At 46.3% G+C, this 15,765-nt stretch overlaps 1 protein-coding gene and 1 long non-coding RNA gene across 3 annotated transcripts in view; one reads left to right on the top strand and one right to left on the bottom strand.

The window, feature by feature from the left end:
* Positions 1-24: 24 nt before the first annotated feature.
* On the bottom strand, positions 25-10,540 carry LOC102951758 (dehydrogenase/reductase SDR family member 4). Its single transcript, XM_007097999.3, has 8 exons — positions 10,371-10,540; positions 9,085-9,262; positions 5,237-5,338; positions 3,134-3,204; positions 2,985-3,036; positions 2,547-2,681; positions 2,078-2,133; positions 25-533 (listed from the first exon to the last, which is right to left on the bottom strand). Exons 1-8 carry the CDS (start codon positions 10,499-10,501, stop codon positions 419-421), a joined length of 840 nt encoding a protein of 279 aa, XP_007098061.1. The 5' UTR covers positions 10,502-10,540; the 3' UTR covers positions 25-418.
* Positions 10,060-15,765, top strand: part of LOC107181168 — an 18,735-nt gene continuing 13,029 nt past the window's right edge. Inside the window, exons 1-2 of one of the 2 annotated variants that reach the window (XR_006218759.1) lie at positions 10,060-10,307; positions 10,854-10,976. This is a non-coding gene — a long non-coding RNA (uncharacterized LOC107181168). Of the gene's footprint in view, positions 10,308-10,453; positions 10,542-10,853; positions 10,977-15,765 lie in introns of those variants that run through there. The other variant, XR_001511969.2, reaches the window with a different exon arrangement.

Genomic DNA, 15,765 nt, shown 5'->3' with positions numbered 1-15,765 from the left:
ACCTACTCAAAGCAATACAGTCATCTGCATTTTATTTGCACCTCCCTTTGCAAGTTGTTGATTTTCCAACTGCTTTCTCCACCCGGGTTCCTTTAATCCCATCTCCCTCAAATTCCCCCATGCCCAGGAAAAAAATATTAGTTTTTGCCAAGGTAGACTCAGCTTTCTCAGCAGGCCTGCCCTATGTTCTCAGGGGAAGTCTTTATCTAAAGCTACAGCAACAGGGTGAATCCTCATAAGACCACACCTTGACCAGAAGGAAGGCTGGATCTTTTCAGAGGGCAGAATTGATTTTGGGGGTGAGGTAGGGTGTAAGGTGAGCAGTATATTAGGCAGAGGTGGGAAAGACTGATAAGTGCTGGAACAGTACTCAGGAGTTAGAGCCCAATCTCTGCCCTGGTGAGTTCTCTCCAGGTCCTCAGAGACGGGATGGGGTCCCTCCACCCACTACCACTGTTTCCCCAGTGATGTAGCTGGCGTCTTCAGAGCACAGGAAAGACACGATGCCTGCACACTCATCTGGTTTGCCTATCCTGAGGAATAAGAGAAACAAGGAACGGAGTAAATATCAAACAGGCCAGACCCCCTGACCTGGCCCTCAGGGCATGAATGTGCTTATTCAAAAAGTATCAGATGATTTATCAGGACCAGTGTATAAGCTTCTTGTCAATCAAAAAGGGTTACCATGAAGATAAGCTGTCATAATAAATACTGCCTAAATACTGCACGCTGTAAAAACCACCACACATTATATTCAAATAATACAGAGACACTTTGTGTTTTAGAGAATCAGGACACCACAATCCAAAGTCATACAGATAATCTGGTGAGCAGCTATTTTGTTTCACACGTGTGTATACTATTCAAGTGTCAGGTAGTCTGTAAGACAGTAAATGGTTTGTTTAAAATGATTCCATTTATATTGCTTCAATTCACAGACAACTTTTTCAGGAATCTGTTTTTGTCCTTTAAAGTCAGGTTCATTTTGTGAGAATGTGCTAATTCTCGGTGTTTGTATCAGTGATTGCATAGTTAGGGAACACTGTAACCTAACCAAAGAATGCTCTAGAGGTGGGGGTGGAGTAGGTACCTCAAACTTAGAAGGCCTGGATTAGTGGTTCTCCATCATAGCTGCATACTATAATCATCTTGGAGGCTTAACTTCCTCCCCACCCTGGCCTCTCACCTCGCGAAGGGGAAAAAAAAAAAAGCCTAGGTCCTATATTGGACCAATTAAAAAAGAATCTCTGGGAGTGGAGCCTGAGCATTTGTAGTTTCACAAGTGCCCAGCTGATTCTAACGCACATCCAAGATCAAGAAGCGTGGGTGCAGACATTCACTGAGGCTCCAGGATGACAATGCCCTGACTTGTTAGTGAGTTGTGAAGTAGGTGTGCAGCTCATGCCTGACATCAGAACAGCTTTGGGCGCACCTGAGGGGATCTGGAATGTTTGGACCAGCAAAGAGTAGGCCTTGCTGGCATGTGTTCTTGAGAGAACAAGATGGAGAAGCTAAAGAGAAGAGAGTTTCCAGAAGCCACAAGCTGGAGAGAGGCAGGGAAGTTAGAGGAAAAGGAACCAGACAAAGATACCTGAACAGTTTGGCTAGCCCTATGGGGAAGAGGCGAGTTTTCTTAGCAAGGGGAGTTTTGGGACTTAGTAAAGCTCTTCATTCCTTTTATTTGGATTGTAGGATCATCAACCTGAGCTCTGGAAACATGGCTTTTTATTCAAGGGGAACTAAAAAAGCAGGGTTTTGGTCTTGGTCTTGGTCCCTGGGTGCTAGGGATGCCCAGAGATGGAGGCAACACCCAGGTGGAGAGAGGAGTCAGGGTTTTTCTCAGAATGATGCTCTGCTGAAACCCAGATGCCTGTGTTTGGTTTTTGCAATGCAGGTGGATCCCTAGCACATGCCACCATAGTGACACAGTGTTCATGGACTTGGGAAGTCTGTGTGTGCCACCGAAGAGGGCATGCTCATGTTTTCTGTGGGACCAAAAGACAGCAAGCTGTGGGCTGTGTGAGGGACTGGAACTTTTGTCTTTGTCCTTCCTATCCCTCCCCTGTGACAGCCTTACCTTGTTATCTGCATGGTTTCTTTTATGCTCTCCTCCCTTTCCTTGTCCATCCACAACTGCAGGAAAAAGGGACATCTCTTTATGTGGCAGAAGAGGAGGACAGGGAGAGGAGAAAGTGCCACCCTTATGTCAGCTGAGAGGAAGGCTGGAGAGGACACCCTTTTACTTCTTAGTCCTCCTCAGTTCCCAGTTGTTTCCCTCCTCTGTTCCATTCTTTTCAGGTGCTAGTGAGGCTGTTGCTGGGTGTCCCCAGTTCTCATCCACTTAAGGAAAAAAGAAACCGCATGAGCAGAGGCTGAATTCCTGTCTCTAGTGCACACCTCAAGAAAAGCGCATGTGGGGTCTGATCTGGACCAGTGGCTGGTATGGGGGGCAGGGAGGAATGTCAAAAAAAGTGCAGGGATCAGGGCGGAAGGTACTGGGCTTCCCCATCTGGGAAGATGCCCCTAGGGGTCCCAGGGGTCCTCACCACACGGCTGAAGCTAGTCTTGATGAGTCCTGGTGCCAGGCAGTTCACCCTGATGTTCCTTTGGACCAGCTCTTTGGCCAGGTTCTTGGTGAGGCCTAGCAAGGCTGTTTTACTAACATTGTAGGGGCCCAGGCCCTGGGGAAAGGAGACAATGCATTAGTGTCTTTGTTTACAGTTCATTCTTGGTTCTTATAGTAAGACAGGACCAAGGGCAGTAGATAATAGGGCATCTCCTATAAGGGAGGGTCCCCAGCTAGAAAACTGTCTTGTGGCTAACCCGCCCCTAGGTCAGGATTTGTGGGGGCAAGGCGTCTATTCTGTGGGAGGGGGCTTGGTGGTGTGACTCCAAAAGGGGACACACACTAATCAGGATCACTGGGGGAGTGGAAAAATGCAGGACTGGGAGGGATGGAAGTAGCAAAGAAGGGGGGATCTTACAGGAAATGGGGTGTAGGCTGCTATGGAGGCCACAATCACCACTGAGCCGCCTCTGGAAAAAGAAGAGAATGAACCTCTTCCCAATGAGAACCCTGGCCCTCAGCCCATATGAGGTCCATCACATCCACGCTCCCTCTCACTGTCTGTACCCTCGTTTCTCCATCTCTGGCACCACTGCCTTTGTCATGAGGGCTGTGGCCTTCACGTTAATGTTCAGAATCTGAAACAGAGAGAGAAGGAGAAAGAGCATGAGGGAAGAGCTGGAGAAGGCAGGGCGAGGAGGACATATAGCAGGGTTCCTGGGATGTTTGTTGGGCCTGGTGCAGATCTCAGATGGTTTACTTGGACCATACAAGTACAGAGGCCAAGGCCTGGGGAAAAGCACCTCTCACTGGCTTATTCAGCTAGAGAATGATGCATTAGGTTCGGGTGAGAAGGAAAGGAACCTGGTTCTTCTTGTCTCCTAACCAGCCAAGTATGATTTGACCTATATTAACAGGGCTGCTTTGGACTTGAGCTGGATTTTCTGTGTTCCTTCCAACTAGGGAGAACTCGGAATTGGGTTGGCTTACTGGACCTGCCCCAGAGTGGGCCATGCTGCTCAGGGAAAATGTGGCCTGACCTTGGGCACTCGGGATTGTTTTAGCATTTCCCTGGCTTCTGAGCTTAAAGAGTGAGATGTTTTTGGCCCTCCAGGATGGACTGTCTGGCTGGATATTTATTGGAAAGTGGGATCATGACGGGGGCACTTTTGCAGGAGCTGGAGCACAAGCTACAGTCAAAACCCTGCATCCATAATTTGAAACAAATGCATAACCCTCATTTATGTAGTTCTAGGCACTGCTGGGATATTCCCCTCCCGTGCCCCAATGCTGACTTCTTATTTTGAAAATTTTAATCTTACAGAAAAGTTGAAATAGAAAAACAATGAATATCCAGAAGGTACACTTTAGATTCACCAATTGTTCACATTTTGCCCGATTTGTCCTATCTGTGTATCTATATAGTTTTTTCCCCCTGAACCACTGAAGATGAGTTACAGTCATCACAATGCTCTATCAGTAAAAACTTTAGCATTTTTTCCCAAAGAATAAGGACATTCTTACACACTACCATCCATTATCACACCAAGAAATTTAACATTTGTAATAATGATTTTACCTAATACGCTGTCCATAATAAAATTTCCCCAGTTGTCTCCCCAAATGTCCTTATTTAAAAAATCCAGAGTTTAATCAAGGATCAACCACTGAATTTATATTTGATGTACTGTGACATTTTAAAAAATGCAAATTAAAAAGAAAAATTACTTGGTTTAAAACTGATTTTCATGTGGTCTTTATTCAGACTGCTCATGAAAGATGTTTCTCTACTTTAAAGAATATCAATCAGGAACTGAGTCACTGAAGAGCATTTGGCACTTTGGTCTTTATGTCTGTGAAACACTGATAAACAAACTATAATATTTTAGTATCCTTAAACTTCAGTGTTGAGAAATTATTGATGACATCAGAGTAAAAAGCAAAACCATGGGAGATCATAAAAAATTTAGCATTTCCAAATCATGTGCGAATATTAACCTTAGTAAACAAAGACAAATATTTTAATTAAGGCTTTATAATTAAAAACTGTAGTGTGTGAAATATATCACAAATATAATTATACACGCTCACATTAAAACCAATATTCCACACTTGAATTTAGACATCTGGATCTCAGATTTTCTTGACACTGCAGTTAAGAAGAAAAGGGCACAGGTCTTTTGCCAAGATTATAAGTTAGAAAGCGGTAACTTAGGTCATTTCACCAGAATTGATATTTCACTTAACTAGCAGCTATTAACATTTTCCAGCTAATGAGAAATAGTTCTTTTTTAGAAGCTGGAAAGGGGATGGGGTGTGGATAAGTTTAGGTGTATTAGCTATTGGCATATAGTTGCCATGTCTCTGCTGGAAATAAACCAGGAAGAGCCTGGATAAGCATGTGGGGGGAGAGAGCTGGGGAATGAATCACAAGAAGGCTAGCAAGGAGCAAATGGAAGAACAAAACTGGGGAGAAGCAGAAATGAAAGAAGGGCAAGGATAGAAGAAGCCACCCCCCACTTGCCCTTTACCAGGTGCACTCCAGGTGTGTGCCAATCACAAGGATTCCTCACATTTACAGTGAACTTGACAAATGAATTCTAAAAGCAGACTGAGTTTGTTCTGGCCGTTTTATGAGGCCTGTCCCCTGCTCCTTTAATCCCCTCTCACCTTGTCCCACATCTCCTCGGTGGCGTCCATTATGTTTCCAAAGAAAGGGTTGACAGCGGCATTGGAGACTAGGATGTCAATGCCCCCATGGAGGTTCACAGCCTAGAAGGAGGAGTAAGGTCTGAATTAGGACTGCAGGTCAGTAAGGGAGGTGCACTTATCAATGTTGATGAAGAATTCCTTCTTAGGAATGAAATGATGTCAAAATGATGTCTCTTTTTCATGAAACATTTCTCTCCCAAGCTATCCTAAGCTCTGCCGCTAAATGTTTCAGGTTATCTAGTTTCTTTCTTTCTGCCCCCACTTCTAGGGCTGCTGCTGACCTTTTACTCTTCACACTTTCTCTTTGGGGAGCTCCTCGATGCTCATGGCTTCTTCAGTCCCACCTCAAAATCCATTTCTAGACGCTTTCTCATTTCACACCCAGTCCCAGCCCCATTTCTCCAGTTTACTGTCCAGTTCTCCTTGGCTGAGTTACCGTTATCTCAAACTCAACCTGTCCACACCTACTTGAATGGAGAAACGGTTTTAAATAGGCCAACAGAAAGTCACCCCTGGAAGGGCCTTTAGACCACCCAGCCCAGTGTCCTCATGGTGAAGGTAACAAACTGTAGTCTAGGGAAGTGAATTTCTCAGTAATGATATAAGAGGGCTGGCCAAGAACAGGAGGCCTGCTCCCTGGGACTTTGGGAGAGGGCAAGTGGTCTGCTCAGGGCACAAAGCTAGTTAGTGGGGGCAGATCTGAGGTCAGCATCCCTTCTACCACAGAGGTAATACATAAGAGTCCTCTGAAAGTGAGTTGAGCTCTCTATGAAACGGACTACCCAGGAGCCACGCTGGGGAAGGCACCAGCTTGGGTTTAAAGCGGTTTCACACTTGGTTATGATGTCATTTTATCTCCCCCCCCCCCCCCCACTTTTGGCTTACAGGCATGGAAGATTCAAGTCAGAAACTGAGATTTAAACAGGGAAAGCCAAGAAAGGGAACATTTCACCTCACTAATAAATTGTAAGTAGATGGCAAAGGCATGTGCCAGAGTAATGAGTGGCCAAACAGAATCTGCCAACAATACGTGACTCTGAAACCAGACGATGCATTTGCCCAGAATGGGCAATTCTGATGCCTTGGGCGAGCAGCACTAAATGGGCCCTCAATCAACTTTGTGCTTCATGATTTGGCGCACAGAGGGGTGTTATTAACAATGTGTACCATCTGCTAGCTCCCGTTTTAACTAATTATTCTTGCTAACTAGGTGCTAAGCTCAGTTGCTTCTACACTGCTAAAGGAATGCTTGGGCTGTCAACATGTAAATTTAACAAAATTTAAAACCACCTAAGCTTTTAAAATCAGTATGAATACTATCTGGTGCTCTGTAACTTTTGGTGTCCCGGCACAAGGCCCCAGCCACCTGCTTTGGCTCTGTGTAAGTTTTGCCTATGGATTTTGGACGAGCAAAGTGCAGAATAAGCTAGAAAGGGATGTTGGGGGTGGGAAGCCTAGCAGCTTGGAGAGGGGAGAAGTCTAGGTTTTGCCCAAACAGACAGAGAACCATAGAAGATTAATGAGAAAGGCATTATGACTACCCAGGTGTCTCTTAAGCCTGCTCTAAATTGTGTGATCACTACACAAAGTGATTACGAGTTGGGTGCTGTTTTCTGATAGATATATTTTTTAGAAAAAATACCATCAAGTGGAGATGGTAGCCGATCTAGTTTCTGCTCCCCACACCTTTGAGAAGCTTCGCTGTGCAGATTTAGAAGCTGCTGGATAGTAACCATCCTTAAGGGAGGAGCTTTTCCCAATGCAGGCTAACAGTTCTTAACAGGCAGAACCCATCTCTGATTGCTAACAAGTACCCTATCCTGTTCTCCACCGAAGAGTTGTTTTTGACTCATCCTTCCTATTTCCCATTTCTTGACACTGGGTTAGGAAGAAAAAAAATCTTGGTTGGTTCCCACTAGAGGTCTCTTGGGCATATCCATTCTGGTCCCACTGCTGCTGCTCCAGACCTGAATGACAGAAACAGCTTCCTTGCTAACATCCTTGGCTCAGAGTCTTTTCTACTCTAATATATCCTCTTACCAGTGCCAGATTATCTTTTTAAAATGTAACCATTTTCATCTTGCTCAAACCTCATGTGGCTTCTTATTTCCTCCAAGAACACCCAAGCACCTTTGGCGAGCACTGGAGGCCCCTGTTGCCTGCCCTTCCCACCAGCACTCCTGAGCCTATGCTCTCTGCTGTGAATTCACAGGGCTCCCTCTACCCTTCAGTCCCTCCTTGGTTGGCTGCTCATTTTGCAGGGTCATTTGAAATCCTGTCCCAATTCCATCTATCCAGTCTCACGCCCTCCTCGAGGTCTAGCTCAAGCCCCACTTCTGAGCCAGGGCTGTAGGACTGGTTAAGTGGAGCTGGTCAGGGTGAGAGGTTGTTTCCCTGACAGGATTTGGATATTAAATTGCTATGCACATTTCATATGGCCAGTCAGCAATTGGCCCAGGATTCTAGATGGCTCCCTTCACCCTTGGGATCAAGGTCCTAATCTCAGACACTGTCCAGCAGCCTGTTCCAGGAAAGGTGACTTTCTTGGACACACATTTGGCTCTCTCCAACGCTCATTCGAGTATCTGCCAGATGGTTCCTTAAAAATGGAATGACTTTATATGGTCTATTATATCACTGTTTACCATTGTTTAAGGTATCCCTCTTCTAAGATTACCAAATTATTTCTTCCAGCCTTCCTATCTGTTCACACAATCCCTTACTTTCCATCTAGGGTAGATTCTCCCTTCTACCCTAGGGAATAAAGCATGTGCCCTGAGCCTGACGGAAGAGTGGCCTCCTTTGCCAGATATTCCTATTTTCTTGGGTAGCTGGAAGGTTGGTGCCAAATACCAATTCTGACACTGGCTTAGACTCTTTTTCTTTTTTTCCAAGTTTATTTATTTATTTTGAGAGAGAGAGCACATGCGAGCAGGGGAGGGGCAGAGAGGGAGGGAGAGTGAGAGAATCCTAAGCAGGCTCTGTGCTGTCAGCGAGGAGCCTGAGGCGGGGCTCAAACTCAAGATCCCTGAGATCATGACCTGAGCCAATACCAAGAGTCTTATGCTCAACTGACTGAGCCACCCAGGTACCCCTTAGACACTTTCTCTCAGACTAAAGTCCAACTGTGCACCAAAGGCCTGACCCGATGCTAATGGAGAAATGCCTGGTGGTCTGTAGTCAGCTTAGCTGGTCTGGGTTGACTTACAGCTCTTCCTAACTGGCTGTGGGAACTTAGGATGTCGCTCCAGCTTTCAGAGCAGAATGTTCCGAATGTTCCAAAACAGGGAGAATAGTCCTTGCCTTGCTTGGGTTGTTGTCAGGTTTAGAGATAACCCATGAAGGCTCTGAACAAAGTGAATGGCACACAGTAGCTGGTTGAAACATGGTGGGGTTCCTCCTAGAGAAGGCACTCGAATCCATAAACTAAAGACCATGGGATTGATTATTAGCCCAAGGGTGGGAACATCTATTTTGTGATTGTACTTACCTTTCTTGTCTACCCAATTAGATTGGAAACTACTGGAGACCCAGGACCAGCTGGTTTTCTGGGGGACCCAAGGGATGATGCAGAGTTGAAACATTAGAGTGGTTTTTGATTCTCTGACTGGGATGGGATGATTCTCAGAGACATAATAGAAAGGCATACAAAAATGTGCTGGTGGATTGGTGCATAACGCATGGTTGTTTTAGTTAATAATGCGGGCTTGGATCACACCAGTGTTGTCTAGGAAAGCAGGGAAGTAAGCTTAGACTGGCTCCCTTCTGCCACCTCCTGGCTCTCTGCCCATACCCTTGCCGCTCACCGTGGCCACCAGTCGCTCCCGGTCCTCGGCCTTCCCCACGTGGCACACGGTGCCCACCACGCTCAGCCCCTCCCCCTGCAGCGCCGCCACTGCCCGGTCTACGTTCTGCTGCTTCCGGCTGCTGACCACCACGTGGGCCCCGTCCCGGGCCAGGCGCCTGGCGATGGCAAAGCCAATCCTATGGGCAGAGAGAGAGTCAATGCCAGTATGGGGGAAATGGTTGAGACATGGGCCCTGGAGTCAGAATGCCCGGGCTTGAATTCCAGTTCTCCATCTGTATGACCTGGTGTCTACCTTACGTGTAGGAGAGCTAATGGCATAGCCATTACCATACAGATGGACATGCTTCACATGTTTTTAGCACTCATTTACTTGTTTTTCCTATGGTTTTGGCTGTCAGGCTACGTTCCCAGGCACTGACATTACCTTCCACAGGCACCTTCACAGTGAGAGTCCCCATGCCCTGTAGGGACTGAAGGGAGAGAAGTGAGCTAGGGGTGTAGCAACAGCCACTTCAATGATTAGAGGGTCTCATTCGAAAGAGCCCCTGCTCCCCAGATACCTTCCTTACTAGTCTACATCATCTTAAAATTCTGTTGTTAATTATGTTTTGGGGTGTATGTGAAAGGGTGGGTCTCTAGTAAAAAAATGTAAATTTTTTACAATACTCTCCTGGGAGTAAGGGTTACACATTTTGCAATTGTTGGCTATTAGCATTTCGCATACATTGCATTTTAGATTTGCTGGCATCTAGCAAAGTCCTGTGGGGATGAGAAACAGGGATAGACAAGAACGGTGGGTGAGAAACAGGCTGGGCAAGGGCAAAATGTACTGAGCTAAACAAAAACCTGTACACATGGGTCTTGTGTCCCATCTAGGTGAAGGGTTCCAAATGGGGAGTCTGGAACATTTCCATAGTCGATGGAGGCAGAGGGACCGGATTTTTGAAATCTGGACTGTCTTGGATTTCTGGTGTTTGGTCTTCCCAGACTCTAGGGGGGGCCGTTTGATTGGGGCAGCCCGGAGTTACTGGGAGACTGGATTTATGCAGGCAGTACTGAGGTGGCGCAATTGAGCCAGAGGCAACAGTGGGAGGAGACTGGCAGAAGTGGAGTCAAGGCTGGAGGATTCGGTCAGGCTGCAGGCCGACCACGTGGTTCTTTTCTTCTGGGGTCGGACTCTTCCCGGGAGTGACGCTTGAGGACTTGGGCCGGGAAGCAAAGGTCAAGGGACAGTACCTGTTTCCAGATAGTGGGGGTCTCAGAGACTCCGGCCCAGGCACTCACCCGTCTGTGGAGGCCGTTACTAGGGCCACCTTATTGGCGAGCGGGCCCCGGCGTGCCATCCCTGAGCTGGCCTTCCGCACAGACTCCCGCGCCGGTGCGCAGCAGTTCAGCAGCAGCTTCGCCTGCTGCATGGCCTCCGGACCTTAAAAGGCTCTGCGCCGCTCAGGATAGGTGACTGCCCGCCCGGCTCCCCGCCCCGCCCCGCTCTCCGCCCCGCGCCCGGCAAGTCCTGCTCTGCGTGGGCCCTCCACACCCGGAGCCGGTTGTGGCCGCGGGCGCCCCCTGCTGGCGCACGGCCGCCGCGCCCCGCCGTCCTCGGCGGCTGTGGAACAGTGCTGTCTGCCAGGGTTTCCTCCAGGGGCCCGTTCAGACTTCCGCACAGACTTCCCCACCCTTGGCAACGCTCTCCACCCCCATCTGCTTGACCCTATTATTTGTCGGGGTGGCGGAGAGAGCTTTGAGTTGATTGCTTTTCTTTCCCAGAACTTCAAGATGGACCTCCTTCTCCAAGAAAGTCTGGGTCTACGTGTGTGATAGTTCACAAGAGGGCAAATGCTTTGAGATTGCCCATGGAAGTGAAGCCTGTGGTCCTCGCAGAGTCACCAGGTGAGGGTCTCAGATGAGGGTGGAAGAGCCTGGGAGACAGATGTGATGGGGAGGAGTAGCTGGGCTGGGTCTGGCACTTCACACTGGCTCAGGGTCTCCTCCATGCTGACAGTCCTGGAGGGCTGACTCTGATCATTGTGGTAACCAGCATGCAGGGAAAAAGATCCTGACTGGAAAGGACTTTTCATACCCTCTACCGTAAGAGGACTGCCCCATTGTACAGGGCCTAAGTGGTAGCAAGAGGTGAGAGGATCTCCCAGCCAGTGGTGGAAATACAAACTCAGGAGTACTCAATTTTCCATAATCACCGTGTCCCCTGGTCTTAGCCTCCATCCTAGTTCAATAAATATTTATTGAATGTAAAAGCACTTTAAAAACTGGCAACTACTAAACACATAGTGATTATTGCCACCATAGAGTAATTATTATTGTTGCTACAGGCCAGGCTCTTCATCTGTAAACAGAGGATGCTGGAGGAGATGATGAATAAAGTCCTCTCTAGCTGTAAATTCTGTTCCAAGACTTCACCCTACCCTTCTGCGGAGCAGGCTGAAATGATCTCCCTTCTGGGTGTCTGGGAGAATTAATAAATCTGGATGGCTTGTGGGATGCTGTACAAAGGCCCCAACAGATCCAAGTGTTAGTGTCTGAATTGGTTTAACCCAATGGCCTCCAAAATGCCAGGCTGAGATGTGCTGATCCATGGCAAAGTTTTCACTCGTTCAAGGCAAATTGAGACAAATAAAGATAATATAGTGAGTTTCATAAAGCTAATATTATTTAATTTAATAGTTCTTTATTTTGCTCCTTTTTTGGGGGGGGTGTTCATCTTTATGTTAAGAAAAGGTGATGAAAGCAGATGGGTAAGTTGAAAAATGTATTGTTATCTGGTGAAATCACCAGTTTGGCAACTCTGTGTCAGTCCATACAGTTAGAGGAGAGAGAATCCTCGTCTGTGAAATTCTGGGGATCGCTGTTTAATAGAATTCATGCTTGCTAGAGATTCACTTAGTATATGTATAGTTCTGCAGAGCAGCTAATAAAGGATTTCAACATTCAGAAGGGGATGTATGGGTAGCGAGTGATCTATCAGGCACGCACTGGATTTATAGTATATTCCTCAACCAAGAAGCTACAGCTATGGTACTCAGCTTTGGTACTCAGCATATCCTGATGAGATAAGAGAGCTTATGTCTAATTTTCCCCATGCCCGGGAAAACTGACTCTCCGACTGGTGCCCCTGTGTCTGAACCTCATGAATTATTGATGACAGAGGCTGGATAGCGTGACACTCCTCTTCTTCCTCTCCTGTTCAGAGCTAATGCACTGTGGGAACCCTTCCCAGTGCTCTCCACCTGTGGGCCTTTGGGGAGGGTATGTAGGACTGGAGAAGGGTTCTCAGGGCTTTGGATTCAAAGGGACAGGCCTTCAGGGCATATCTGATCTCTCTTCACCTCTTGCTCAGAGGGGCTGAGGTTGGGTAGAGTGAGGGAGACCATACTTCAAAGGGCAAAGGGTCTTGAAAAGAGAATTCTGGTCAGGAAACTTGGTGAACATCACATGACCCCTCCTTGTCTGGGCAGGGTTGATATATGGCCTCTGGCACCATTTCTTTTGGGAGAGCACAGGGACATTAGGGAGAGGATCCGTGAACTGAAAAGGGTAGAGGGAAGGCAAGGAGTGTGGGAGTCTCTAGCTGCTACTCTTCATCAAGCTGATTTGTTGGAGATGGGGACAGGAAATCTTTGGGGGAAAAACATAGGTGTGTAGGAGTCTCTTTAAATGGGGAACTTTAATAGGCAATGGGATTGCTTTTGTAGGTATGGAGGTGGTACTGATGAGGGAGGATAAGGCAAGCTGAGGGCAAAGCAGAGCTACCCACCCCCCCCTCCAGGTGGGATACCTATGACATTTCCTCAGGCACTCCTGGCTGCCCAAGAACAAAGGAAAGGAGAAAACAAACGGTTAACTGATATAGATCACAGTCATGCAGGACAGGAGTCTCCATCAGCTTACAAATATCTTAGTAAATTATAAGAAAAGAAGCAATCTTATCAATAGGCTAATCTCCAAGACCTATTGATGGGGCTTTGGGGTGATGGTGGGGGTTCGGAGCTGATGGCCAACAAAGAATTCTTGAAGACGTCTTTGGTACAAAAGTGATTTTATTAAAGCATGGGGACAGGACCCGTGGGCAGAAAGAGCTGCATTGGGGTTGTGAAGAATGACTGGTTATATACTATGAACTTGGGGGAGGTAAAGTCCAAAGGGAAGTTTCCAAAGACATTTTCATATGCTAAAGACTCACAGATTACTGGAGGCCTAGCTGTTGTCAAGCTAAGGTTGTTTTTCCCTCTGGCAGAGCCTTCATATTAAGACAGTAGGGAGTTCGTGGACTTTAGGCTATTGATAAGATTGCCCCCCTTATTTTTGTCATTGTCCTAAAATATTTGTAAACTGATGGAGACTCTTAATAGTTTAGCCATCTGTTTTCTGTCCTTTGCTTTGTTCTTGGGTATCCAGGAGTGCCTGAGGAATTGTCACACATATCCCACCTGGAGGTACTGGGGAGGGGGGGATGCTAGCTTGTACTCTGCCCTCAGCCTGCCTTATGCTCCCTCATCAATATGGACTCAGTTTCCTGGAGCCCCAGTAGTGATGTGGGGAACAAAGGCAAAAGGAAATGGCACATAAAACTAAATTTCCTTTTAACCTGCAGCCTATTGACAATTACTTTGAGGCCAATATGGGGTACAGCATTTCTCCAGACACCCCCTACAGTCATAATGTTAATGCCTTGATAGAGGGAAAACAACCTTAGCTTGACAATAGCTAGGCCTGTGGTATTTCAGGAGTCTTCTTTAGCATATGAAAGTCCTTCTGGAGACCTCACTTTTGCCTTTACCTCCCCAAACTCCGTAGTATGTATATAGCCAGTCACTCTTCACAACCCCAGTGAGGCTCTTTCTGCTCACGGGTCCTGTTCCCGTGCTTTCATAAAATCACCTTTTTGATACCAAAGACAGCTCAAGAATTCTTTCTTGGCTGGCGGCTCCAATCTCCAGTCACTCCAAAACCCCATCAATACCATGTACAAATCCTGAGGAAATGCCTTCATTATTGAGGAGTATATTCTGATCTTCCTCGAGGGCTGACATTCACTTGGGATGCAATTTTTTTTGACATATTTTCTAATGTTTATTTATTTTTGGGAGAGAGAAAGAGTGCAAGTGGGGGTGGGGCAGAGAGAGAGAGAGAGGAGGAGACACAGAATCTGAAGCAGGCTCCAGGTTCTGAGCTGTCAGCACAGAGCCCGATGCGCGGCTCAAACTCACAACCATGAGATTATGACCTGAGCCGAAGTCGGATGCTTAACAGACTAAGCCACCCAGGTGCCCCCACCTGGGATGGAATTTAAATCTTCCATTTTGCAATAATCATCCTCGATTGGTCATTGACACTAGTCAGGACTGGGCAGCAGGGGAGGGCTGTGGGATAACAACCACCTTTACTGAACACTTACTAAGTGTGGCAAGTGTTTGGTGCTTTTTATACGTTTTGTAGACCATTTCTAATCTGGTACGGTAGGCATTTTTATCTCCATTTGTGAAATCAGAGTGAGTCATGACAAGCCAACCTGCTGTGTATGTTGAATAGCTATGCTTCATTTTTCTGACTTTGTTGGGGAATGACAGATTTCATAGAAATTAATTTCCTCTGAGTTGGAATTTTACTGTCAGCACCAGTGCACTGTTGTTTTAATCATTAAATATCTAGTCTTTAAATTATAAAAATAACACATGTTCATGATTTTAAAAAGAGACAGGTTTTAAAGTGAAAAGTAAACAACTCTTCCCTATGCTTCTGCCTGCTCCCCATATAGCTCCTGGTCTTGTGTATCCTTCTAGAAGTTTCTATGCAGTTACGTATATTTTTCCCTTAAAAATGTTTCCCATGAATGGAATAACACTATATATGCTGTCCTTCAAATTGCTTGCTTCTTTCCTTTCTCCCTTTTTCTACCTTTCTTTCATTTCTTAAAATACATTCTTAGAAAATGTTCTGAGTCGTACACAATAGATCTACTTTATTCTCTCTCTCCCTTTTAAAAATAGCTGTACAGTATTCCATTATGTGGATATTCCATAATTTATTTAGCCAGCCTCCTACTGATGAACATGTAAGTCACTTTCAGTCGTGTGCTATTTCAAATAATATACAACCTTGGGTGTCTATATTTTTTGTGTTTGGTGCAAATGCGTTTGTACCCTGGGTCAAATGTTTTAAATTGATGGCCAAGGTCAAATTACCTTAAAAATGGTTTGACCAGATCTGATGGATTTGTTTTTCTAAAGTGAGTTTACCTGTTGTCTTACCCTCTTGCACATAGTATATAGAATGGTTTAAACCTTGGTTGATGGCATAAAACTCAGTAATTATGGCAATAGACCCTTGCCTCAGTGGCTGGGAGCCCATAGAGATTGGTGGGTCCTGCTGTGATAGTAAAAGGTAGAATTCAGTAGGCAGAGAGGGAAACACTAGGAATAGAGGTCCCTGGGTGGGGAAAAACACATATTTTGGAACAATGCTGGGAGTGTCTGAACAGCAAACCCCCTCAGGCTTAAGGTTCCTCTTAAGAATGTAACAGGTCCCACTTACTCCCCCTCATGTTCCCCTCAGGGCTTTGACAAAATACCTGATTAATACTAAGTAGGAGTAAAGCCTATGACCCACAAGGAACTGTATGGCCATAGACCACCCTTCATACAATGGAGTCGAGCCAACCCAG

This window comes from Panthera tigris, chromosome B3 (assembly GCF_018350195.1).
Source record: "Panthera tigris isolate Pti1 chromosome B3, P.tigris_Pti1_mat1.1, whole genome shotgun sequence".
Lineage (NCBI taxonomy): Eukaryota > Metazoa > Chordata > Mammalia > Carnivora > Felidae > Panthera > Panthera tigris.
The sequence above is the reverse complement of the archived record's forward strand: the minus strand, read 5'-3'. Positions and strand labels throughout refer to the sequence as shown.